General features: G+C 51.8%; 4 protein-coding genes and 1 long non-coding RNA gene across 21 annotated transcripts in view; 3 read left to right on the forward strand and 2 right to left on the reverse strand.

Moving 5' to 3' along the window:
• Window positions 1-6,098, forward strand: part of LOC119252451 (uncharacterized) — a 33,470-nt gene extending 27,372 nt beyond the window's left edge. Inside the window, exon 5 of the long non-coding RNA XR_008553217.1 lies at window positions 3,051-6,098. This is a non-coding gene — a long non-coding RNA (uncharacterized LOC119252451). The remainder of the gene's footprint in view (window positions 1-3,050) is intronic.
• On the reverse strand, window positions 1,120-10,302 carry FRS3 (fibroblast growth factor receptor substrate 3). Of its 5 annotated transcripts, none has more exons than XM_037519690.1 (7): window positions 10,218-10,302; window positions 8,467-8,609; window positions 7,099-7,187; window positions 5,908-6,094; window positions 3,657-3,818; window positions 2,729-2,886; window positions 1,120-2,453 (listed from the first exon to the last, which is right to left on the reverse strand). In XM_037519690.1, the coding sequence occupies exons 3-7, from the start codon at window positions 7,162-7,164 to the stop codon at window positions 1,539-1,541; spliced, it is 1,488 nt and encodes a 495-aa protein (XP_037375587.1). In that variant the 5' UTR covers window positions 7,165-7,187; window positions 8,467-8,609; window positions 10,218-10,302; the 3' UTR covers window positions 1,120-1,538. The 5 variants fall into 5 exon arrangements, with proteins under 5 accessions (XP_037375587.1, XP_054554752.1, XP_037375585.1 ...); XM_054698777.1 differs by having other exon boundaries at window positions 7,099-8,264; window positions 10,218-10,255; XM_037519688.2 differs by having other exon boundaries at window positions 8,010-8,609; window positions 10,218-10,255.
• PRICKLE4 (prickle planar cell polarity protein 4) lies at window positions 8,472-16,796 on the forward strand. 7 transcript variants are annotated; one of them, XM_037519696.1, is made up of 7 exons: window positions 8,472-8,633; window positions 13,039-13,267; window positions 13,810-13,917; window positions 14,553-14,690; window positions 14,948-15,151; window positions 15,770-15,974; window positions 16,480-16,796. In XM_037519696.1, exons 2-7 carry the CDS (start codon window positions 13,055-13,057, stop codon window positions 16,779-16,781), a joined length of 1,170 nt encoding a protein of 389 aa, XP_037375593.1. In that variant the 5' UTR covers window positions 8,472-8,633; window positions 13,039-13,054; the 3' UTR covers window positions 16,782-16,796. The 7 variants fall into 7 exon arrangements, with proteins under 7 accessions (XP_037375593.1, XP_037375597.1, XP_037375592.1 ...); XM_037519700.1 differs by lacking the exon at window positions 8,472-8,633 and adding an exon at window positions 10,862-10,947; XM_037519695.1 differs by lacking the exon at window positions 8,472-8,633 and adding an exon at window positions 11,039-11,448.
• Window positions 16,797-16,838: 42 nt separating this feature from the next.
• TOMM6 (translocase of outer mitochondrial membrane 6) lies at window positions 16,839-18,895 on the forward strand. The gene is made up of 3 exons (XM_037519703.2): window positions 16,839-17,467; window positions 18,248-18,351; window positions 18,568-18,895. Exons 1-2 carry the CDS (start codon window positions 17,340-17,342, stop codon window positions 18,342-18,344), a joined length of 225 nt encoding a protein of 74 aa, XP_037375600.1. The 5' UTR covers window positions 16,839-17,339; the 3' UTR covers window positions 18,345-18,351; window positions 18,568-18,895.
• USP49 (ubiquitin specific peptidase 49) overlaps window positions 18,862-25,557 on the reverse strand; it is an 81,135-nt gene continuing 74,439 nt past the window's right edge. For all 7 annotated transcript variants that reach the window (XM_054698784.1, XM_037519704.2, XM_054698780.1 and 4 more), the window contains one exon: window positions 18,862-25,096. In XM_054698784.1, coding sequence (XP_054554759.1) covers window positions 24,906-25,096 — 191 coding nt within the window. In that variant the 3' untranslated portion in view covers window positions 18,862-24,905. The remainder of the gene's footprint in view (window positions 25,097-25,557) is intronic.

The following is a 25,557-nucleotide window of genomic DNA, read 5'->3' on the forward strand; positions in this document are numbered from 1 at the left end:
CTGCCAGAGGAAAATTCCTGCAGCAGACCTCTGTGGTCCGAGGCAGTGACCTGGGAGGGGACAGTGAAGGTTGGAGGCCACCCTGGGCTGGGAGCCAACTCCTGGGACATGTCTCCTGACCACACCCCCTGTCCCGTGCCCCACAAAAATGCACACCGAAGCAATTACAACATGGTCCACAACATGCTCTGGGAGCCCAGGGGTCTGACCAGAATCTGGCCACCCCAGAGAGAAAGGCTAACTATTCCTTCTTGTATTGTTCAGTGGAGGAGCAAGTCTCAAGTCTCACGCACTGAAAAGTGACTTCCAGTTTTTTCCTCTCAAACAGTGGGCTGTTAACACAGCCTGTCCAGATCTGTCTACCTTCCGAAGTGGTGCCGTGTTCATTACCTAATGGGTCACTCCTCACAGCCAGTTCCCTGTTTTCCAGGTGCAAAAACTGAGGCCCTTTTGGGGTAACCAAATGCTTGAGAGCAGACAGTAGCTGTCAGGAGTGATCTTTTCACTCAGGCCAGGCCTCTGGTTCCCCTGTGACTATGTCCGTCCATTTGTAAGGAACCCGAGCAAACCCTTAAGTCACCTACATGGCCAGGGCCCCGAGGTCTGGTCCTGGCATGCCATATCTGCCCCAGCCACCCCCATCTTGGCTCTCCTATTTGGACAGACCCATTCCTGACTGTGGGGGCCAAAACAAGGATCAGGGGTAGAGTGAAAGGACGTAGAGAAAGCAGAAATGGGCTGAAGACAGAGGATGGCATTTCCCCATTGCAGTGTGGGAAAAGGCAAGATGAATCCAGTCTGCAGCAGCCGAGCACCCTGGTCCAGATCAAAAGGACATACAGAAGAGAAGGGTTTGGTGCCAGCGCTGGAGTTGCAGCAGCTGCACCCTGGGACCTTGCTAGTCCCAGGGAAAAGGCCTCTCCCATATCCTGTTTTGGCCAGTCTTTGCCCATTTCACTGACAGAGATATCCAAATAGGTTCTGGATGCTGGCCAATCCAATCCCCACCCAAGGGTGAGGGTGCTTCCAGAACTGAGACCTTGGTGTTCTGGATCGCCAGAGGGGAGGGAATCAGGTGCCAGAGAAGATTCCCTAAGAATCTGACATCATCCATCGAGCCAGAATTTAAAAATAATTATATTAATAATAAATATGTTAAGTTACATTTAAAACAATAAATAGAAAAATAAACTGATAAATAAAATCAACAGGTACAAAATGTTTCAAAATTTCAACCAAAAAAAACACACAGACAGACAAGACGATGGACGCTCGGGAGGGCGCTAAATGCAATCACGGGACCCCTTCACAGTTTACGTTGTGGCTCCCTCCTCGCCTGGCCACTTCTTCTCTCTCCAAGCTGAGACCAGAAGACTCTGGCTGCTATCTTTGGGGGCTCTGGCCAGCGTGGGGAAGCATCCGGTCCCACCTCAATGCCCTTCTGCGAAGCAACCCTGAACCCTGGGGCGTGTGGGTTCAGAGGACAGAGGACTGGAGCGTGAGGCAGAGCTGGGCCGCGGCGGGGAGGAGGGACGTCCCTACAGAGGCAGGTCGGTGCTGTTGTGCCGGGTTTTCCTGGCAGTGCCATCATCTCGGGGCAGAGCCCTCTGCAGATTGGACATGGCCACGGTCTTTTTGAGGTCAATCACGGCGTAGGAGTCTGAGCTGCGGGCAGGGTGGGCGGTGGGCACAGGGGCTTGGGGGACTGAGGGGTTCTGGGGCCCCTTGGGGCGGTCTCCACCCCAGCCCTTCAGCTCCACCTGGATGTAGTTGAGCTGCCTTGGGGGCTCGGGGCCTGGCCGGCGGAAATCAAAGTTGAAGACCCGAGGGGAGCCTCGGCGGCGGGTCAGTGGCACAGGGAAGCTGCCGTGGCTGCGGAGGGCAGCCCGGGTGCTGGTGGGCTTCTGCAGCGGGGTCTCGTCTTCCTCGCCATCGGGAAAGCCATTGGAGGAGGGTGTGAGCCCATCTCTCGAGTCCCCATCATCCCCGGCCTCCTCCCCCAGCTGCTGGGTTTGACTCTCCCACACGGGGGGCAGGGAGGGCAGGTTCTCATAGTGCAGCAGGGCAGCCCGGCGATGGGCAAGACCATTCCAGCCTGGTTCCTCCGGGCTCAGTCTCCAGCCGGGCCCTCGCCTCAACCCCCCGCTGACGTTCTCGTAGGTGCACTTGGGCTGGGCTGGGCACTCAGAAGGGCCCTCATTGTTATTGTTGTGGGGTGGGGGGTCATGCAGGCTGGGGCAGAGGCCCTGGCACTTCATCACGTGCCGCCGAGCAGGGGTTGGGCCCAACACGAACTTCACCTGGCCTGGCTGCAAGAACACCTGCGGGTCCCGCTGGTCGGGGCCCCGGGTCTGCGGGGGGAAAGGCGCCCGCCCCTCAGGCAGGGGCTGCAGGCAGTGCCGGCTTCGGCGGTGGGCATCCTCATTGGCCGGTGTGTTGACATAGGTGTGGGACTGCGGGAGAGAGCCCCAGTGTAGCAGGAGGATCCAGAACAGGAGAAAAGAGAACAGAAGGAACGGAGTGAGAGAGGAAACATGTAAAGAGCCCAGGTTTCCTCCTTTTTCTTGTCTTCCAAACTCCGGGAAGGGAGGGACTGGAAGGGAGCTTACTGATTCTCTTCCCTTACTTATTACTGATTCACGGTCCTCACTGGGAGGAGATGCCACGTTTCCTGATTCCCTGTCCCCACTCAGACTACCGGAGAAGAACAGAGCAGCTGCTTCCTCACCTGCTCTTCAGGGGCAATGAGGGCATGGGTGGACTCTTCCCCAAGCGAGGGGTGTCGCAGGCTGCTGGTTGAGGGGCGCCGGGGAGCTGAGAATCGTGGGCCCTCTCCGGGGCAGCCGGGGAAGCCATTGGTGAAGCTGGAGACAGTGTAGCCCAGAGCTGTCACAGAAGAGAGACCAAGTGAAGCAGTACTGAAGCACCCAACCCCTGGACCTACTGCAATTAGAAGAGAGGTGTTTCCAGGGCCCCCCAGGTGAAGAGCCCCCAATGAATCACAGCCCCCCAACATTCACCTTCTCTCTTCTTCAAACCCTGCTTTTTAGCCTGAAGTCCAGCTTGAAGCCCACCTCACCCATTACAGTCGATCTGAAACACTGACAGCACATCCTTTGCCTCGTTCTAGCTTGCCAGTGAGCTCCCAAGAAGCTCCTTGAAATCAGGGACTGCGTTTCTATTTCTTCTGCCCACATGGGCCACGGGTGCAGAATGCAGAGCAGGCCCTAAGTGTGGACTCAGTAAATGAACAAGCAGACATTGTGGGAACCTCCGAAGAAACCATCATGGTCAGAGACGCCTGCACCAGCAGTCAGGAAAGGTACATGGGTGTGACCCAGCAGACTACGAAGGAAGTAAAACAGCTCCAGACTGCTGTTTCCATGGAAACCCAATGTCTTCCTGTCTGCTCCCCGACAATCAGTCGATACAAGGCCCAGGATTCCCCAGCCTCAGCTTGAGTCACGTAATTGGACCAGGCCAGGACTTATCTATCCCTAAGAGTGGCTCAGACATGGACAATGATGCTGGAAGGCTAGTTCACCCATCGATTCTGCCTGCCTGCTTGATTTGTGCCTCTAAGACTGGTGCTGCCTGGACCTGTGTGGTGTGTCTGTGTGTGTTTGTGTTGGGGTGCTGAAGACAGGCATCCTCACCATTGGGAGGCTGGGGGGCCCTGGGGAGCTCGAGCTCAGCTGGGTGGCTGTTGCGGGTAATGATGACCGGCTCTTCCATCACATTGATGCTGTTGCACTGCATCAGGTCCTGCAGGAGGTTGAAGATTTCCTCAGCCCGGGAGCACTTGAAGGCAAATATCCCTGAAGAAGAGGAGGAAAAGAGATGCTGAACAGATGCTCAGAATTCAGGAAATATCCCTGAACTCCAGTCTCAGGCCTACAGGGGGTGGAGGGCCCCCTCTCACCCTGAACACTCACCCCAAGAGCTACTGGAGATGCTGGGCCAAGGTCCCCCGACCCAACCACGGTCCTGTGAGTTAACCCTTCAGCTATAGTCCTCTGACGCTGAAGCACTTCCATAAGGATGTGTGTGTACAAGGGTAAGGGGAAGAGACTGAGAGTCAAAGTAGAAAGGACAGTATTAGGTGAAGGACAGTTCCTGTTCACATGCTCTCCCTATCCTCCTTTGCATACCCCCCTGCTCCCCAAAACAGTGAGCACCCCAGGGCACCAGACTTCTGCTCTACGACCCACAACCTCTAGGTTCCTGGAGGGCAGGAATGTCTATCATGTTCACTGCTTGTCCACTGGGGACTTAGCCCAGTACCTGGCCAAAGAATGAATGTCTACTGTGTACAGGCCCCTGACATCATGGCACATTGACTCTGGGGCAGAAAGAAAGGGTGCGTTGACGAGCTAAAAATATGGCAAGGCAACCAGGTGACGACTTTACAACCCCTCAAACTCCAATGCAAAGTCCCGGGGGCAGCAGGATGGAGATAAACACCGTGACTCAGAGTTGTGGGCCAGCCTGGGGTTCTACAGCCCCCTACCAGAGGCGCAGGATTCAGAAGAGGCTCCTTGGGGCATGTATGTGCATACACCCACAACAAAAGTCACTAAAACTAGGTCAGGGCATGGGGCAACTGGGATAGGAGGAACAGAGGGGACAAAAAATTATTCTGGCAAGATATGTCAAGGGCTAGTAAAAGCTGGGAAAGTCTGGAGTCTTAGGAGAACCCAGCCAAGTATAGATCAAGCACCAGCAGAATAGAAATCTCCTCCTGCTCAATCCCTGCTCAGCAATGTTAACTGACTTGCTTCAAAGCTTTATTTTTTTTTAAAGATTTATTTATTTATTTATTTATTTATTTATTTATACAAGAATCAGGGTACAGGCCAGATTCACGGGAGGGTAAGAGGATTCACCAGAGACAGAGCGGGGAACAGAACAGGCAGACTGACTGAAATACACTGCCGAGGGGAGCAGCAGGCATGACAGGAGAGGTCAGCTGCGCCATCACCCTCACCGGCTGGGAATGAACGGGCACTGCAGAGGCTGCGGACAGCTTCACAGGGCTGTGCTCAACTGCCTGCGCCACCAGGGGAGGCCCTGCTTCAAGGCTTTAATGGAAAGATGCATGGAGGACACTCCTCCACTACTGCCTCAGAGAACAGCTGCACCAGCAGCCTGGTCAGGGCAGCTCATTGACTCCACCTCTCAAAGTTAAAGCCCGAAACTACACTGACCACAATCCCGCATGGCTCCCTTCAGCACAGCTCAGGTCTGGCCCTAAAAGATCTGTCCAGCCCAGCCCATGCCATTCTTTCAAAGAGCTCAAGCCTTCGCCTCATGGAACAGCCCAGGATTCCCTGACCTCTAGTTGCAGAGAGAAAAGAGAGGAAAGAGAAAACATCACACTCCTTTGCCCAGTGAAAAGAACAAAGACCTGTCTCTTAAGGATCACTCTGTCTACTTACTAGGGACCCAAGAGTCCTGCCTCCCAAATAACACAGCCCCCGGGCTGCCAGTGCCTCCTGCCTGACCTTTCGTTATTCAGGGTGTCCAAGCTACAGGACCAGGGAAACCTCAAACCAGCAAACCTCAGGAGAAAGTTTGTTCCCAATTAGGGGGCAATGGTGATCCATAAAACTGGAAGGAGGAGGACTCTCTTGCCTTCAGAGGCAGGTTCTGGCCTGAGAACACTGGTTCCTTCCCAGGGGCTAAGCAACAAATTTTCCCACAGAGGGGCCTAGGTCGGAGCCGCAATGACTCAAGAGAAATGCCCTGAGAATCAAGTTACTTCTGCACTAACAAGCTGTGTGCAATGGCCGTGACCCTGCCCCTCAGTGGGCAGCACCTGTTATGTCATTAGACACCCCCAGCACCCCCTGAGCGACCAGTTCCAGCTTCAGTACCTGGGTGGGTGAGTCAGGGGCTGGTACTTACCCTGGCCCGTCTGACACCGGCGGCCACTCTCAAAGGAGAAGAGGTTGGAGTCGTACCCATAGCGCCGCAGGCAGAGGTAGGGCCAGCGGACAGCCTCGCGCCGGTGTAGGTGCAGCACCAACTCACTTTGCGTCAGCTCCATCACTCCAGAGCCCAGCTCCACCCCCTCGTCATCCACATTCGTCACCTGGTTGGGGGGGGAGGGTGGGAACACAAGGGTGAATGGGCCAACACAGGACTAGAAATGGGGGGCCGAGGGTCTCACCTGTCTCTACCACAGACTCTATGGAAGGGGAAACAGGTGAAGTTGTGCCAGTGACCCACGACATCTCTCTAGGCCTCAGTTCTGTCATTTGAGCAGTGAGGGAAAGGTAGTTAGTTGAGCTCCAAGGTCAGATGGTTAACAACCAAGGTTAGATGACTTTGACGGCCCATGACTAAGTATCCAAGCACCTGACATTAATGGGAGAAGGTGGTCAATTTTAAGTTCAATATCTCAAGACAATGAGAGTAAGACCCCCAGACAACAAATAGATAACTGCCTCCACCACCTCTCCAAAGTCACCTTGTGAAGGGCTCCCTCTTCTGGTGAGCAGAAGAAAGCTGTGCCTCAACAACTGGGTATGTGCATTCCCTGCAGGGAGGTAGGAGGGGCTGGGGTGCACAGGGTCCATTAGGTCTGCCTGGTCTGAGCTTTCCAAAGCAAACACTAATACTGTATAGCACTTAACTCATGTTAAGCTCTGTTTTAAATACTTTACATGTATGTGTGTATATATATATTATATATATAATGTATATATACTTTACATGTATGTGTGTATATAATGTATATATAATGTATATATATTATATACATAATATATATAATGTAAATTCTTAAATAACAATTGTTTTCTCAAAAATAATTCTATATAAGGATACAAAGACACACTGTCAGGATGGACATTCTAGATGCAGTTTTGCTCCTGTATCACTGCGCTTCTTCATCCTTCGTAGGACCAAGAGCAGAACAAAGGAGAGTGGCCTGCCTGGATTACTTTACCTCAGGCCACCTCAGAGTCCCTTAAGTCAAGAAATATTAATCAATCTACAACCTCATCTTGATGGAGGACCAGGTACCCAACAGCTCAGAGCTGGAGTCCAAGAAGCCATACTGCAAAGTGGGGAAAGAGAGCGAGCCATGGGTACCTTGAACTTGGTGGGGTGGTTGTCTGGGATGCTGTCTCTGTTCAGGCAGCTGCAGCAGCTCCCCATGGTGTCAGAGCAGACAGCTTGCCCTAGGAAACACACAAGGAACAAGGCATTCATCAGGTCAACTCCAAAAAGCCCCTGCTCTGAAGAACTCCAGCAGAAGCCCTCATTGTGATCACCTATTATCTAAGGAACTGTACGACACAGTCCTTCCCTCAGGGAACCAGCACTCAATCCAGGACCAGACACATATTGGATAAACATTAATTCAAGTGAGGATGTGTTAAAGACTGATGCTGACAGGGGGTGGAAACAGCTTCTAGAGATAACATTCATGTGGCTCTTGAGAAATGTGTAGGATTTTGACCTGATGTAAACATAGGGAAGGGAACACTGGGCAGCAGGAAAAGCATGGGTAAAAGTAGGGACCCAGGGCCTCCCTGGTGGCGCAGGGGTTAAAGACAGCGCTATCAAGCTACTGCTAACCACTTGAGCATGAGTTCGAACCCTGGCTGGCCAGGAAGCAACCCACATGGCACAGCAGACCTCTCCTGTCTTGCCCGCTGTTCCCCTCAGCAGTGTATTTCAGTAGATATGCCTGTTCTGCTCCCCACTCTGTCTCTGGTGAATCCTCTCACCCCCCACACCTCTGGCTTGTACCCCAGTTCTTGTATGCATAAATAAATAAATCTTAAAAAAAAAGAAAAAAGTAGGGACCCAGAAGTGATTTGCATATGGAAGGCGGTGGCAACCTGGGGCCCTCATCCAAATTCAGCAAAGAAACCATAATTTGAGAAACCAGAAATCTTGGCTTTCTTTTTCCTCCTTTTCTGCCTTGCCCTTCCCACATTGTCCAAGACCTCTCTTGAACTCCCTCACCACAGAGCCAACATCCACCTCAAATTTACCTTTTGATGTCTCTTCAAATGAGGTGTTACATTATGGTCAAACGCTACATTCAGAAAATTAGACATTTAAATTATAGTACAATTTGTATAAGTTTGATTAGATAATTCATCAAAAAAATAAATGAGAGACTTGCTCTTCTGTGTCCAAAGGGGTGACCAGAGGCCTGAAGTCTTTGGCTTTTCCCTTCAGGACCATGGCACTTGATTATATATGGCAGCAGTCAGGCCTGTGCTTAAGCTGGACGTGTGAGGGACCTAAGGAAGCAAGCAAGCATGTGAACAGATCCCAGACAGAAGTTAAAGTGTTGCAACTTGCTGCAAGAGATGTATTTCAAGATTAAACATCCTTGGAATATGTCTAACTGAACATGCAAAGCCTTAAACAATCCTGCCCTGCATCCTCCATTCCTCCCAACTTGGGAACTCCAGAAAATGGACTCCTATACATAGCTCTCACCTCACCCAGGCCATCGGGGAGCTGACCATGGGAGGGGCATGGGGAACTACCCCCACTTATTCTCCCCGTTCTTGGTAGGGCATCATGACAAGCAGCCTGCAGAGAAGTCACGTGGATCCCTCCGGGACACACCTGGGGTTCACCTAGCACAGGAGCAAAAACCAAAGGTTAGTGGAAACCTTTCATCCTTACCCCCAATAGTTCATGAAACTGACCCGCTGTCAGCCCACCCCACCTGGCTCTGTCCCAGGTCCTAATGGGACAGAAGCACCAATGAAGAAAGTGAATCAAAGGCAATGGGACCACAAATTTCCAACCCTGTAGGCCCTGAGAGGGAGAGACTGCCTTTAGCACATGACCTTGAAGTCTGAGGCAGTCCAAGTCCTTTCAAGGCACCTCTGAAGACCCCCTCTGAATCCTGCTACTAATACCACCAAAAACACTACCTTACCTTTGCAGAGAACTTGAACTCTACAAAGTGCTTTCTCAAAAGGACACTATGATGTATTGGAAAGGGCACTGGCTTAAGATTTAGGAAACCAATATTCTCTTCTGTTTTGTTACTAAGTATCTGGGTGACTCTGCCAAGTCACCCCCCAGGAACTCCCCAAGTTCTACCCCAAGGTCTTAGTTTTTTAAGGGAAACATATGTAAACTGTGAAGCTTCTAAGCTTAAATAACCAGCAGAGATTGGGTACGTAGGGCAAATACTACTAAAATCAACATTCTTCTCTTCAGGGACAGGATCCTTTAATCTCACATTTGGAAGCTTGAGATTTTGGATTCTCCAAATTCAGAAAAGCCTGAAATGTTAATAAAAATGCTACCAATAAACCAAAATTTCAGGGATCTGAGCTCCAGGTGGACCAGTTTGCAAATCAGAGCCCTGGAGACATTTTAAAGTGCCCCCTGCCACTGTGGGAAAACAGCATCATTTCCAGGGCCCCTTGTGTTCTGCATTCTAGGACAACTCCCTGGGTAAAAGGATTTCCATCATTTTGATCTGGTCTATTCTCTGGAAGGAGAAAGCAAGCCGTGGGAGGTGTACACGGCCTAAAGCCAGGTGCCTGGGAAAAGACTGGAGCTTGAGACAACAACTGGGAGTTTGGGGGTGAAGCCAAAAACTGTAGGATGCAAGATGGGGGAGGGGCTTGCACCTTTTCCTATCCCCTCTGCTGTTTAATCAGGACATATCATGACAGTCCAATGAGGGGAATTTACATTGGGAAGAACTGGAGGAGGGGGATCTAGTCTGGGGTAGGGGGCAGTAGTTAAAGGGGCTTATGGGGACTCAAAACATGAGTGGGCCTGGGAAAACGTGGGCAAGTTTTCTGGATTTGATCATGGTGCAGACAGAATGGGAGTATGAAGGATAGAGGAATTTCAGGGTGGTGGAAGCATTTGGGGGAATCCAGGGAGAATGGTGGCTCTGGGCGTTATCAGGGGGATTCGCAGAAAAAATGAGTTTTGAGGGCTCCAGACATGCGAAGGTGTGCCCGGGGGGTGCGGGCAGGGGTGGTTCTCGGGAGTGAGGCAGATTTAGGTAACAGGGTTGTGGGGGGGATTTCTCGACACAGGTAAGGAACGGGGGAGGTCCTGGCCGCGCGCACTCCCTGGATCCCCGCCCCCAGCTCCCGGACTCCACCGCCCTCCCGCCCGGGGCTTCCTCGTGAGGGAGCAGGCACTGCGGCGCGGCGCGATGCGGCCTCGGTGGAGCCGCCTCGTCCCCGCCCCGCTGCGCCCCGACTCACATCGCCCCGCGGCCCGGGCGGCGCCGGGCCCCGCTCCCGGGTCCCGCTGCAGCAGCCGCCGCCCGCCCGGAGCGAAGGCCTCCCCGCCCCGCCCCGCGGCCGCGAGGTCGGAGGTCACCGGCAGCACCAACGAGACGCGGCGGGCGGGCGGACCCGATCGGGGGCGACCGGCGCGCAGCCTAGAAGGTCCCTTTGGAGGACTTTGCAGTCGGGAGCAGGGAGCATGCGCAGACGCCAGAGGGCGCTCCCGACCAGCGGCTGAGCGAGCGTGGCGGGGGCGGGGCCGGGGCGGGGCGGAGCCGGGGCGGGGGCGGGGCTCAGGGTGGAACCGACAGCGCGGGGGTTACACGCCCGCGTCTGAAAGGGGCGAGAGTGGGGAGGAACGCCAGCGATGGGGCGGGGCCGGGGGCGTGTGCGGGTGCAGCTGCGAGAAGGGCCCGACGGAGGACCAGGGAAGGGGCGCGCGGGACCGCCGGGACGCCCGGGGGCGGGGCGTGCGGCCCCGCGGGCGGCTCCCGGGCGTGGAGGGCGCGCGGCTCCGCCGGTGCTGAGGACGCGCGCCAGCGCCGCTCGCGGCGGGGTGCTCCGGGGGCGCGGGCCTCACGCGCAAACCCTGGGGTGGGGGGCAGTGGCGCTTGCACACTCTCCTCCCGAGATCCCGCAAATGCTCTTCTCCCGTCTGCGGCACAGGCCCCTCCCCGAGCCGTCCCGCTCTGCCCGGCTTGGAGGGGTGGGTGGGGGCCGCGGGCGTGGGGTCGGAAGGGCTGCGCCCGGGGGCGGGCAGAGGCGGGGGCTGCGGCCTCCTGGCGGGGGCTGGAGCGAGGGCCGACCGCAGGGTCTGTCCAGAAACGCCCGGACACCGGCGCGCAGCGAGGGTGCGACATCCCCAGGGCGCGCGGCTTCCCCTAAACTCTTAGAGCCAGACCGAGAACTCCAGGGAACCTGGGAGCCACGCCACGTCCAGCATCTGAGGTTGGCCCCGCGAAATCCAAGAAAACTTTGGGATCTGTCGAGAGGCCATTTGGCGGGACCGGACACTTGTCCTCCCCTTCTCCACCTCACTGTCCCGGGAAACCTTCCTTTGCCGCTGCCTCCCACTCTCTAGGGTCGCTCAGGCGCTGCCCTTCGGGGTGGTTGGGGAAGGCAGAGCTCCTCCTGAGCGTGGTTGCAGGAGACGGGACCAGGAGAGGGAGTTCGGGGAGGGGAATTCTGGAAAGAATCCAGCTTGTTAGTAAGTTGGAGTCCAATACTAGGTGGTGGTGTAGTTAAGGGCGGGGGGAGGGCATGGATGGATGGGGAAAGGCTTAGGGGTGATTTCTGAGGGTTCTTTCTGTGTAGCACAACTTTTTGCAAACTAGAACTAATGAACAGAGCGTGCAAGTCCTTTTCCAGGGCCCCAGCTGTACCCCTTTCTTGTGCCCGCTCCCTCCCCAGTACCTCTTACTCGCCAGAGCAAGGGCAGTGCTGTTAGAGGAAGTGGCTACTCTTGGCCTGAATGTGAGCAGCCCATCCTGACTGCCTTCCACAGGAAACCTGATCTGAGGGACAGAACAGGAAGGAAGCAGATGGGTGTGGAGCCAGGAAGCAGGGAAAGGTGGCACGGGAATCTGAAAGGGGTGCTAAGGGAGGCTCAGGCCTGGGAAGCAATGTAACTGTTATAATCCAAACCCTGTTCCCAGCCCCAAAGCCAGGTGTTATAGCAGCCGGGGATTTGGTGATGGCCCTCCTGTGCCCAGCTGCTGGCAGAATCCATTCCAGCTTTCAAAGGGAACTGCTATAACCTTCCCTTAGCCTTCTAATATGACCTTGGGCAAGTTAATTAACCTGTTTGTTTCACCTGTAAAATGGGATCATGAAAACTGCTTCATAGGATTGTTATGAAGATGGATTGTATTATGTTAAATGCTAAAATAATCCCTGGCACAGACTAAACATAGGAAAGTTTCCTCCAGTTATTTTTCTTCCTAGGGTGCTGTGTATGTCTGCCCAGAGCTCCGGCCTATGTCTGCTGGTTTCATCTCTGTCTTACCAGACCATGTATGAACTGCTGAGGGCAGGGTCTCCCTTTTCTACTTCAGCAGTCACCCCCACCTCTCGCCCCCAACATAGTGTGGCTAAACCAGGGCCCAGAGGAGGGTACTGGGATGTGCTTACAGTTATCAAATGAAACTGCTGCTAGAAGATTGAAGCACAAGATTTTCCTCTGTCTTTGCATTTGTAGACTAGCTGAGACACTGAGAGTAACATAGGGAGCAAAGAAAAACAGGTCCTGCATCTTGGGCACCTGCTGTACTTACTTCTGGAGATCAGGGAAAGGCTTGCTGATATGCACTGGAGAGACAGAAAAGGGCTTTCTCATGAAATGATCCTTTAACCGGCCCAGACCTCCAGCTAGAAGTGAGGTGGAGTGGGGTGTGTGGGGAGGAAGCAGGCTCAGTCCGGTGCTGAGTGCGTGATGACAAATGGTAGAGTTAGGGCTGGGGAGATGGGGAAGAGGCCTAAGGAGAAAGACAACATAACATACCCTCTCCTTCCACAGCAGGCTTCCCCTTTCCTCCATCTCAATCTTGGGAGACCCCAGAGTTTGAGCATCAGAAACCCTGGATCCAGAAGGCCTGGCCTCAGAATCTGGCTCTGCCACTTACTAGCAGTGTGGACTTGGGCGTACCATTTACGCTCCCAGAGCCTCAGTTTGGTCATCTGCTAAATGGGGACAAGAATACCACCTACTTTGCATGTTTTTTGGGAGGACTGAATGCCTGTAAAGCATTCAGCACTGCCTGGGCCCCAGTAAGTGGGGCATGCTCTTACTGTTTTCTAGGCAGACTTTGCCACCAATGTCAGTGCTGGAGTCCGGCTGGCCCCACGGAGGGGAGAACCTCAGCCCCTGGGAGCCAGACACATCGGCTGACTCAGACAATGACCCCGGCCACCTGCCAGAGGACGACTCTGACCTGCTCTGTGTGCAGGCGGTAGGAGTCCCGCCCTTCCCTCTGAGACCAACATGTGGCCCATCCTTTGGCCCTCTGCCCACTTCCAGCACCTGGGAGGTCAGTTAGCCTTTGTGCTCATCCTCTCGTGGCCCTTTCTCCTTGCAGGAGTCCTCATCTCTGCAGCCCCCACAGGACCGGGGGTTCACCTTTAAATTTATTCACTCTCCTAGGGGGTCTGTGTCGTCAGGGACCCTCAGAAGTTGTAGAGCTAAGAGGTGGGGAGGTGGGGAAGAAGGCTCCCTGGAAAGCAACATGCCCTCTCCTCCCATGGCGGGCTTCCTCTTTCCTCCATCCCAACTTCAGGAAACCCCAGAGCTTGAGTTTCAGAAACCCTGGAGCCAGAAGGAGATGACTTCAAGCACAAAAAGGGAAGCTGGTTGGGAGGCTGGGCCTCCTCATCCTCCCTCGAGCAGTCCACAAATGCGGAGTGGATCAGCTGTCGTGATCTGGAAGGAGAATCTTCCCAGTGGAGGGGGGCGGGTAGGGGGCTGGTGCTAGGCAGTTGTTCCAGATTAGAGGAGAGGTGGCAATGAGGGGAGGGCAGAAAGGGGGAAGAAGGGAGAGACTAAGCTCCACTCCTCCGCACTGTGTCTCCTTAGGATCCAGAAGTTATGAGCTTGGGCCACCCTGGCCTGGACACTGACAGAATCCCCAACTGGCCTGGGCTTCGGGCCCTCCTGCAGCAGCTCCCTCCACAGGATAGTGATGTGGGTCCCCCTCTTTGCAGCTTCTCCCTTTCTTGCCTCCTCTCTATTTATGAGGGAAGAACCCTGAACCAGGAGACAGGGCACATGAACTTAAGGCCTAACTATGCCACTGACTGAGGGAAGCCATCCTCCCTCGCCGGCTTTCTCATGTACAATGGGTGTGCTGCCAGCTCTGCCCACCACATGGCCTGGTTGAGGAACAAATGAGCAAATGGACATGGCCGGCTTTGGAAGCTGATAATGGAACGTACAAATGTAGAATATGGTTGTTAGTATTTATTGAAGCCCGAGGTGTGCCAGCCTAAAGGGTTACAATTCAACTGGGGAGGCAAGACAGGAGAATGTGGGCAAAAGAGGGAAACAAAACGGGAAGGGATGCTGAGCAGGCTGGGTGCTGTGAGCTGTCAGCAACTGAGAGAAGTGGAGAGAAGAGAGAGGGAGGTAGGCTTTCAGCTCTTTTCCCTCTCTCCCTCTCCTTCTTGGTGCCCTTCTGTGCAGTCATCTCCTGCAGCTCCCCAAGGTGACAACCCTCCTTTGACCCAGCATCTAAGCCTTTTCTCTCCATTCAAACTTAAATCTTGCCTGCTGGGGTGGGGGTGGGGGCTCCCAGTCACCGTGGAGGCCTGTTTCTGCAGGAGCGCTATTGTCTGGCCCTTGGGGAGGAGGAACTGGCAGAGCTGCGGCTCTTCTGTGCCCAAAGGAGGCGGGATGCCCTGGGAGAAGGGGTGGCCCGCCTGGTAGCTCCCAAGCTGGAAGAACACACCTGTGAGAAGGTATTTAAACCCTGGGCTCCCCCACACCCTCTTCCTCCACTCTTTGCCCTGCAGAAGGGGCTAGTTTCTGGAACTCTGGTGGGAAAAAAGGGATTTGGGGATTGACAACTTGAAAGACTCTAGGGAAGAGGGAAACCAAGTAAAGGTGGGCTTACCAGGGGCATGGGGAGAACAGTTAGGTTGGGGTTGGAAAGAGCCAGGAGGGAACCTAGGAGGGTGGTGTCCCCTCTGACCAGCCTAGCACCCCCACTTGGCAGTGTAGGGAACGGCTGAGGCCAGGGGAGTACGGAGTGTTCACAGCACGGGCAGGAGAGCGGTACTGCTGGCACCAGGCTTGCTTTGCCTGCCAGGCATGTGGCCAGGCCCTGATAAAGCTGATCTACTTCTACCGCGACGGGCGTCTCTACTGTGGCCGTCATCACGCAGAGCTGCTGCGACCTCGCTGCCCAGCTTGTGACCAGGTATGGCCTTGGAGAGGGGGGCAGATGTGGAGGGAGTCTGTCCAGGGTCCCAGGATGTAAGGGAACCCCCACCTGGCGCCCCCTCTCCTAGTACTGATAGTCTGATAGGGACAACTAGGAACGGGCCAGACACCATTGTGTTCCATGTGCTCTGACTCAAGCTCTGGACATGGACAAGAGGGGCTGTTGCCTCTATGCACGCCCCCACCCCAAGCAGAGTCCTCCCAGATTTTCTTGGAATGAAAGAATCCTCTGGAACAGGGACTCTTGGACGTTCATCTCAGTATGCTGGGTGCCCAGCGCTATGCCTGATCCTGGGAAAAATGCCCTGACTGTCAGCATAAGAAACAGTGCAGAACCCTGGGCTGGGAGTCCAGGCCACTCAGTCGCACTTCCGGCGGTACCACCTGCTAGCTGGGCGATCCTAGCTAAGCCAATCAGCCCTCCCTGCGTTTGAGAGTGGTTGAGCACATCAAACGTGCTTTCAGCGTTAACTGGGTATCAGACGTGGCCATTGGATGAATGAATGAATGAATCAATGACTGGATGGATGGATGGATGGATGGATGGATGAATGGATGAATGCATGAGCGAGCCATTCCCCTCTCCCTCTCCCAGCTGATCTTCTCCTCGCGATGCACCGAGGCGGAGGGACGGCGCTGGCACGAGAACCACTTCTGCTGCCAGGACTGCGCCGGGCCCTTGGGCGGGGGACGTTATGCCCTGCCGGGGGGCGGCCCCTGCTGCCCCAGCTGTTTTGAGAGTCGCTATTCGGATGCCGGCTCGAGCCCGGCCCCGACACTGGAAAGAAGGGCGTCCCTTGGTAAGGGAGAAGGTGCAGATAAAAGGGGAAGGGGGCAGCGGCTTGGGCTGGGCTGAGAAGGGGGTTCTCTTGGGCTGAGACCCTCGCCCCGGCCCCACGCCTTCCCGTCCCTCCAGCAGCGCCCCCATACCCCCGCCGCACCTCCCAGACCCGAGTCTCGGGGCCCGCAGCTCTCACCGCGCGTCCCTGGCCGGAGCGCTCCAAGGGCCTCCGGAACCCACCCGGTGCGGCTGCTGGGGCTGCGGCGCGGGACTAGCTCCAGTACCGGGGCCGCGGCCGCCCTCTGGTGGGCGGAGGTGGGGCGGCGCGGGGGAGCCCCGCCGAGGACTCGCGCGGCGCGCAGGGCCCGGGGGCGGGGCAGGCCGGCTGGGTGGGACCCAACCCGGGCCGCCGCCGTGGGTCGCCCCTCCCGGACCTGAGGACCGGGCGTTTCTGACCTGGCCTGGAATCGGGAAGGCGGGGTGACCGAGCGCCCGGCTGAGCGCTGCGACCATCTCCCGAGCAGCCCTTCTCACCGCTGCCGCCAGCGCCAGCCCGGAAGCCCGAAGGGGTCCGCTTGGATCAAGCGCGGAGCAGGAGTCTCCAGATGGGGACAAGGCGGCGGCACCCAAAGGACGGGAGCAGGCCTGCCGGGAGGTGTCCCTCGAGCCCAAGGAGGTCGCCCCCTGTCCCACCTGCTCCTCTTCCTCTGACTCGGAACCCGAAGGCTTTTTCTTGGGTCAGCGCCTCCCCCAGCCCGGGAAGACGCCCGGAGCCCTCCGCGCTGGGGACAGCGACACCCCCAGGAAACTCTGCACTGTTTGCTAGTGGCGCAGCCCGGAGACCGGGCGGGGGGGGGGGGGTGCGGGGGTGCGAAGGGGCGATGTTTGTAAGGTGGGAACTCGTGGCTCTCCTGTAAAAATCCTAGACTGAACGCCGTCAGGGGCACCCCGGGGAGAGGTGGCGAGATGAGAAGCTTGAATGCCGCCGCCGGCGTATTCTGGGGCCTCAGATGGAGACTTTGAGGGGAAGCCCAGTCCCTAAAGCCACGCGTCCCCTGCCCACCCCTCCTCCCAGCCCGAGATCCCCCTTCTAAACCAGTGCAGTAATGTCTCAGGAGGCCATATGGGACGGTGACCGGCCTGGCGAGCCCACGGTCAGGCGGGAGTCGCACTTGGAACGCGCAGCCAGGGCCCTGCACAGCCGGGACGTGCTCCTCTGGCGGAACTCGGGCGCGCAGCCCCGCAGCTCTTTTCGGGACATCGGACTCAACTCGAGCGCTGCGCCCTCTGCCGGCAGGCAGCTGGCGGAAGTACGGGCCGGAAGTCGCGTCATCCGCCGGCGACGTTCGTCCTGTGAGGCCTGGCGGAGCCCGAACGTGCTGCTATGGCTTCCAGTGGGGTCGGCGTGAACTCTGTAGGCTCGGCAAATGAAGGTCCCGAAATCCCGGACAACGTGGGCGACTGGCTTCGGGGTGTCTATCGCTTCGCCACCGATAGGAATGATTTCCGGAGGTAACCGAGACCCTGGCCCCTCCTAAATCCCCCGACCCATGTTTCCTTTCTTCGCCGAGGCCGGCGCCTCCGGGTTCTTCATGCCGCCAGCATCTTGGCTTCTTAGTGGCTCTGGTTGTGCTTTGCTAGGTATTTTGCTGGGAGAGTTCCCGTGCGTGCGGCAAAAGCGATCTTTGCAGGCTTTGTTGGTGAATCTCATCGTGACCCGAGAAGAGGAGACTGCAGCACACAAATGGGCTTTACAGGCCAGGACGAGTCTTTAATTGGTCTTTGCATTTGAACCTGTTAGACACAGACACAAACTCTGAACTACCATGTGGGTCTTGGGCAACTGAAATTCTATAAGTGTTGTGTTGTTTTTTTATTGCCTCGGGAAGATTGTTTCAGGGTGGTGATGGGGTCTTTTCCTCCAGTATCTTTAAAGACAAGTCACGTGCCTCCCCGGCGGCGCAGCGGTTGAGCGCTGGGTTGCGAAGCTGCCCGCAGCCTCTGCAGCGCCGGTTCGATCCCTGGCTGCTCCCCGGCCACCGGAGGAGGGTCCCACATGGCGCGCAGACCTCTCCTGCCGCCCGCTGCTCCCCTCAGCAGTGTACTTCGGTCCTTCTGCCTGCTCTGCTCCCTGCTCTGACTCTGGTGAATTCTCACCCTCCCGGGCTTCTGACTGTACCCAGTGCTTGTATAAATAAATAAATCTTAAAAAAAAAAATTACAGGAAAAAAAAGATTTTAAAGACAAGTCACTCAGAGACCAGAGGGCTAATGGAATGCATTCTTTTCCCAGGAACTTGATCCTGAATTTAGGGCTTTTTGCAGCGGGCGTTTGGCTAGCCAGGAATTTGAGTGACATTGACCTAATGGCACCTCAACCAGGGGTGTAGTAAGTAGGTAAGCCCAACCTACGCGCTGTGTCTTGGGAGTCATAGGGGCTTAATGGGAGAGGAAATAATTTATATCAATTACAAAATGCATAAGAGACTCTAAAACCCTACTTAAATATTCCTACTTAAATGTGTTTCCAGACTTTGCAAAGGATTTGTCTATTAATTTACCTCCAGTGCTTTTGCATTTCTGATGCCACCTGTTGTTCTGTCCTGATTGCAGATACATGGAACCCCTGTCCTGTGTCCCAGCCTTCCAGACAGAGCCACCAATCTGTGACCCGCACAGACTTGTCTGATGGAAGCTGAAGTTGGATTCAGACAGGCACCTTCCTTTTCTCCACTGAGTCCATTCAGAACTTCACTCGGTCAGCAGACTTCGACTAAAGTGTTGTCCTCTGTTCTGTAAAGTTCTGTACATAGTTCCCAAGTTTCTCCAAGGGGTGCTCTTTGTTTTTATGCTGAGGAATAATCCTAATGGTATTTAACAAATATTTGAAATAAAGATTGGATGCAAAGACAGCCGTTTTATTTTTTTAATAAGAAACTTCAGCTTACAAAAACAAGGTGTAAAAAGATTTACAAAAATCATAAAAACATGATTTAGATTTCACAATCAAAAGAGACAGGAACAAGCCCCAAACATGGATTGTAACAGGAGTGGTTTGCTTTATATTAAAAGAAAAAAAGGAGAAACTGTAATCACCATACGTTGATGTTAACATAGGATGAAGCTTATTCTTGAGTTTCCATTTTTGAGCAGTATTAGGGAAGAAGCCATTTGTGGTGTTGCATAGCATATTAGTGCACCAGGTGGATTTTCCAGGCACTAGAGAGGCAATGGTTGATGTAATAGAGTGGACTTGTTAGGAGAAAGAGGGCAGTTATGTGCAGGTAGAGGCAAGGTGTGTGAGTAAGCCTGGGTGATGGGCACTAAAGTGACACTGCTTGAGGAAGCTGCTTCCTTCATGAACTAACAGATGCTTTCTGACTCTTTGGAAATGGAATATGTAGGAACTGACATGGAAACATTCATTTAGGTAGGCTTAAGAAAGATGTGCAGATATAAAGAGGTCCCTCTTGGCAAATTTCTCTGGCTTACTTACTCTGTTAAGCATTTTTAAATACTGCTTTTCTATGCCAAGTCTCCTATAGAACTGGTATGGAATGATAAAAGGACATGAATAGGAAAGGGCGGGTCAATACAAATGCATAATTGTTACGGCTGACAGCTGTTATATCTAGCAATCTATTCACTGAAGGTAGTAGGACAAAATAGTCCTTTTTTGACCCTGCAGGTATAAGAAAGCTGTTTGGGAATTAGATTTTTAAAATTTTTTTTTTTTTTCCCCCAAAAAAGCACCATTCTCTTGTGAGTTTTAATCAGATATTCCCTATTTGGTAGGAGGAAGGACTCCGAATTCAGGCCACTGTCTGGCCTGTCACGAAGCAGAGACTCTAAGAATGTCCCCTGCGATCACAAATGCACAGGTTTATATCTTATTGGGTGTTTGGAGGGGGAAGGGTTATACACATGAGAGCAAGGCTTAGGTGAAGTCATCACCACCCCTCCTCCCACCAATGGTGACCAGAAGGGAATCAGATTCTAAGTCCCTTCAGACCTGCATCACAATGATGCTACGACAAATACCAGCACCTCCCTGAATGTACTCAATTGTGAACAGGCCTGTTTGATAAAAATTTTCCAAGTTTAAAACCAGAACCCAACAGAAATTAAGACTGGTAGCTTCCAAAAGCATAATTCAAATTTCACTCAAAATTTAATTTTTAGCTTTAAGTAATAATGTTTTCTAGTGGTTTATAAAGCCATAGTGCAGGTAAGGTAAAGTTGGCTTGATTTCTCAAAGTGGTAAGAATTGCAAATACAGCTACCAAGTCTACAGTTTCCAAAAATTCTGATGAATAATCATTCTGTAAATGAAAGGCTGGCTTTCACCATTTAAACACATAACATTCTCCTGAAGTTGGTTTTACACCTGTCATGCAGTTTGAGCCATGGCTAATGACCATGTAATGCTATGACGATCTCTTACATGGTCTATTTACATTTTAAATGGGAATGTGGCAGCAGAAGTAGGAATGAAAGGAGCCCACAAAAATGACCATGTGCCTCAATGCTGTAGAAAACTATGATGTATTTAGAGCAGTATGTGGGTTGAACAAGTACACAGTTGTCAAAAGTCAGAGACCAAGAGAATGGTTAATTTAAATGTGGAAGACAAACTAAACTCACAGTCATATTTAGAAGGCGCTTTTCTTTTCAGCTTTGGTGCTGACTTCAAAAAAGAATCTGAACCACCAGGGAGATGCATACTTACTGGTAAAAACTAAGTGGACATGGGAGGTTTTATTCCAAAGATACAACCTCCTCACCTAATTAGGCTTGAGGACCCAATTATCAAGTGTGCTTCAGTGGTGAGTTTTTAAAATACCCTTTGGTGAAGTCTCATGAGCTCAGTGGAAACAGTTAAGGTTTGAGTAAAGGAACATGCTGTAAACAGCCCTGCAGGTGAGCAGACTGGGTTGCAGCCCCTTCCACAGCTGCTCAGCACCATCCCAGTCAGCACCTGCCAGGGAAAGGTCTGGGGGGCTGGGACATGTTTTTGGAGCCTTCTCTTTTTCATATTACACAGTGCACTGGCTTGCCTTACAATCTAAAGGTTCACATATAGGGGATTGTGTTCTACACCACTTCCTGAAATTTTGTGCAAAAGAACTAATGAATACTAACTACTTCAGCAGGAACCATTTTTGACTTCTACCATAAATTGCCCAGCATTAGAAAAATTAAAATGCCTTTTCTGAACGTCTGTGCTCACCCATCCAGCTGGAAAAGCAATCCTTCCACTCAAATTACAGCTCCGGACTAGGATTTAGTCTACGTTTAGGAAGAGAGAGCCCTTCCAGCCTGATTGGAAAAGGCCTAGGTTAGTTAATGTCTGTAACATAAAGGGGTGGTGAATAGAATGGGATGCATAGTCTGCCTTGAAAAGCAGCCATTTGATGAATAATCACAAAGATTCTGGACATTACAGTAAAATTTCAGAACTTGCTGGTAAGTTAATTTGCTTTCACACACAAGAGATACGAAATGCTTTTAAAAAGTCTGATACCAATCCTCTACACTGTACAGACTTGTCTGCCACTTGACATGACAAGGAGTCCTTCCCTTAATCTTCAATCCCATGCAAACCATAATTGGGTACAAGGCACCAAATGTTATGAATTGTATAAAATTAGTTCACAAAGCTTTATTGGCAAGTAAAACAAACTCCATTTCTTCCTCCTTTGCCTGCCTACCCGCATCCCACCCCCACCCTCCCCCCATTACCAAGTTTTCATTCTGCACTACTGTCAACCTCAGGCTTACACTGGGGCCTGGCTAGGGGCCATGCTCCACTGCCAGTCAATCAACACATTAGTTCTTGCACTTGGATGGCACTGTAAGCACAGCTAAATAGGGAACTCACACAATCATTACTCTAGAAGCCTTGCTAGTAAAAAGAAAAATAAACTCTGATATTGAGTCCATAGGACACATTAAACTTCTACAGTTTCCAATTTTATTCATGACATTTTAAGAGACATCTGGAAATTCTTTATAATGTGGCACTGCCCACCCTCAGCCTGAGGGGCTGGATCAAAGCTGGCAAGAGCTCTGCCTACCATTTAATAAGAGCTTCTGTTCCTGGCTATTAAGGGCTTTCCTAATGTTTTTCACACTAGCATGGATGCTCATCTCAGAGCCAACCACAAGTATGAGGGTTAAGCTAGTTTGAGGTAAAACACCCTTTTTGAGAGCCAGGGTGCATTCATCTTGGCTGGCTAGAGTAGAAAGTAAACACACCAGCCAACTATGAAGGGTTCCTGGAGTAGGACCTAACTAATCTGGGAGAGAAAGAGGCCCACAAGCTTCAGTGACGAGATCTGGGCTTTGATTTGGCAGCATCTAGTCAGCTTCTATCTGGTTCTTACTTTCTTCTTAGAATGTTTCAATTTAAAGTAAGATGCAACTAAGGAACTTGTACTTGGAATGTATATAAATTAAAGGCAAGGGGAATGTCCCTCAAAACAGCCATTGGCTTATGCAGTAGGGAATTGTAATAAAATCTCCGTTAAGTACTAAATCCTCAAGAGCATTCAGTGCCGCTACCTCTGGTTCCTGAGGTGTCTGGGACCGCAGGGGCACCTTCGTGAGTGTGCTACTCAGGGAGGGCGCTAGCACTGGCTTCTCTTCCAACTCACTTTGAATGATTTCATTAATTTGATCCATGGATGCTCAGCTAAGTTAAGCATTTATCTTACAAAGTCTGCTTAATAATCCTTATAATGTTTGGTATAAAACTATTTTTAAAAATTAAATTTGAAGATATTCTAATTTTCCATTAATGTCCATTTTTAAGGGTTTCACCCAGACAGCTGGAGGGATGAAGTAGATGCTCTATTAGTTCTCCACTTGTAAGTTCTCTTTTTTCTAGAATAATAAATACAGCACTCACTGAAAGATGAAGCACACTCCCCCCCCCCGCCCCACCTTCACCTTTTCTTTTTTACTCTCCTTATTTTTTTGTTATTAATTCACGGGCTTTTCTATTGCCACAAAAAAAGTCATCACCAACATAAAATGCCAACATAAAAATGCGGATCTAGAGAATAGAGCCTCACATCAGAGCCTCTGGCAGCATGGGCAACAGCTGTGACACTTTAAAACAGTGTCCAGGAGACGGTGAGCCCGGGCCACACTTGTATAAAGAAGCCTGCAGTAGACAATATAAACCAAACAGCATAAAAAATGCCATACACTATCGCTTCCAAATAAAAGCTAAATATTACAGAAACCTCACAGTGTTGGAAAAAGCAAGTTTAATTTAAAATATAGTCACTCCCCCACTCCTGTCAGGGTAAGCCATTTTCTGTCTGAATTTCCTCCAGGTCTCAGTGCTGTCTGGCAGTCCTGTGGAGAGTTCATCTCAAAAGAGGTTAACAGCAAATGCTGCAGCTCTCCTCAGGAAATGTGGCTCAACAACATCACTAAAGCTACGTTCCTCATTTTTCAGCCACTTTAGCCGCTCTTTTCCCAACTTCCCACCCCTCCCCAAACTCCCTTCCACATCTACTCCCTTCAAGTGACAACTGTATTTCTACCTGAATTGAAATATAATATGGTAAGCTCAGTCAAAAGATGAGCATTCAAAGTGATGGGCTGAGACAGGCTGCCACAACCCCACAATGAGTTATGGTCTGCATTACACTGCAAGTCTAAGAGAAGGATTGAAAGGGGTTGAGTAGGGCAATTCCATGGAGGAGAGTTTCTATCTGGGTAGTTTCATCCCACTTAGAAAACTGACCCAGTTTACAAAGAAAGGTACATTTTATAGCCTTGAGTAAAGAACAGGGCACTCTTGCTTTTTTCTCTGATGGCCTGAGTGTGGGTGGATAAAGAAACAGCAGGAATTATCATATTTGGGAGGAAATAGGCCAGGGCCATCAGCAAGAAACTGGTGGGGCATATTCCTAAACAACTTCCAGGCTCCAGGAAAGCAAAAACTCTAAATCTTGCATAAATAAGAAAGTTCAGCTCTCCAGGAGCAGAAAAAAGCTGTAACATGCGGAACCAAGGTGAGAAGGGTGATAGGCATTCAGATAAGCGTTGGACCACCCACTATCCTGGCCCACCCGCCCCACCTTCAAGCCTCAGACAACTGACCTAATGACCATTTAAGGCAAATCATGTGCTTGCCGTAGACCTGACCTAGGAACGTACTAAAGAATTGGGTAGTCAGCAGTGCCCTTAGGTTCAGCATGCACAAAGTATATGTCCCCATATGAACTGTTCCTCCTTTAGAACAAAGGGATGTTCGTGCCAGTCTCAGAAGATTTGGAGTGATTAAGTAACAGTAGTAGCCAAGGAGAGTTATGACATGTGAAAAAACTCCCATTTTGCATGGGGAACTTTGCTCCATGCATCTCACTCCCCTCTTCAACCCTATCCTCTGGAAAAGGAAGTCTGCAAGTTTTCAACTCTTGAGGGTTACTTCCTTTGTAGGAATAAATCCTTAGCCTTTATCAACCACCTTGGAACCACCTTTAACCAGCAAGTTGCCAATCCAGGGTCCCTCCTCACATGCTCTGTCCTGAGCTGCTCAAATCAGGAGGGTTCTGCTACCGCTGCAAAGAAGTCCCAATTAGTAGGTGACTCATATAAATGGAAAGAAAACACGGCTGCACACCTGGCTGGATGTTATCAATTTACCCCCTCCCCCACTCAGATCCCTCCAGGTTTAGAAGCAACTAATGAAAGAACCTTCATAGAAGTTACTCCATTTGATTTGTTTTATCAAAGGAGGGAATTTTCAAATTCATTCAAAAGTAAGTCACAAATTTTATGATAGGATATGAGTCACCTGGTACCTTCTGTTCTAGACCCACCAAGGCAAACCTAGTAATCTGTTACTGCAGTAAACCTTATTTCCTATACCAGGAAACATGTACAGACACAATAGTTTAAAAGCAAGCCAGTTCTTGACAATTGTCTCCCATTCATGGGTAGGTCCGTGGTCTGCCCTCATTGCTGTGGCTAGGTTGCACCTGAGCTTGAAGTTGGGTTTCTGAGATTCTTGCATTGCCCTGAACTGTTCTTTGAGTGTAAAAAAGGATGTAGGCTTGAGTTTTGCACACTTCCTCGACACTGCACACATTCAGCTTTGAGTCATTGCAGTGAACCCAAAAACCTAGGAAACCAGAGAAAAGAAAGAAAATGACTGCCCAACATATATTTCCAATCAGCAAGCAAAACCAGAAGATGATGAAAGGACAGAGGAGTTCTGAATAGAGCCAACCCTTGCTTATAAGTGTGGGGGAGAGACAAGTAAATGAAACTAAGAGACTTCCCTGTCTGGCTCTACCCCCACCACAATACTGCTTACCAGACCCACTGACTTGGAATTTTTGTCTTGTTTTACTTGGGCTTTTTTAGTGCCCATTAGAGCCTTCTATGACTGGCAGCTGAGAAATGGGAAGAGGCAGAGGAAGAGGGAAAATGTAAACAGAGGGATGTGATAAGGAAAATTTAGAAGGAATAAAGTTATTTATCCATAGGCTCACCCTGGCTGTCCCAAGGGCTGAGTTCGAGATCTGCACTCCACTGAAAACACACCTGCAGCAGACCTGCCTCAGTGCAGCAGCTAGGAGG

The sequence above is a fragment of the Talpa occidentalis genome, unplaced genomic scaffold (genome assembly GCF_014898055.3).
Source record: "Talpa occidentalis isolate TD23 unplaced genomic scaffold, MPIMG_talOcc4v2.1 talOcc4.2, whole genome shotgun sequence".
NCBI classification, from domain to species: Eukaryota; Metazoa; Chordata; class Mammalia; order Eulipotyphla; family Talpidae; genus Talpa; species Talpa occidentalis.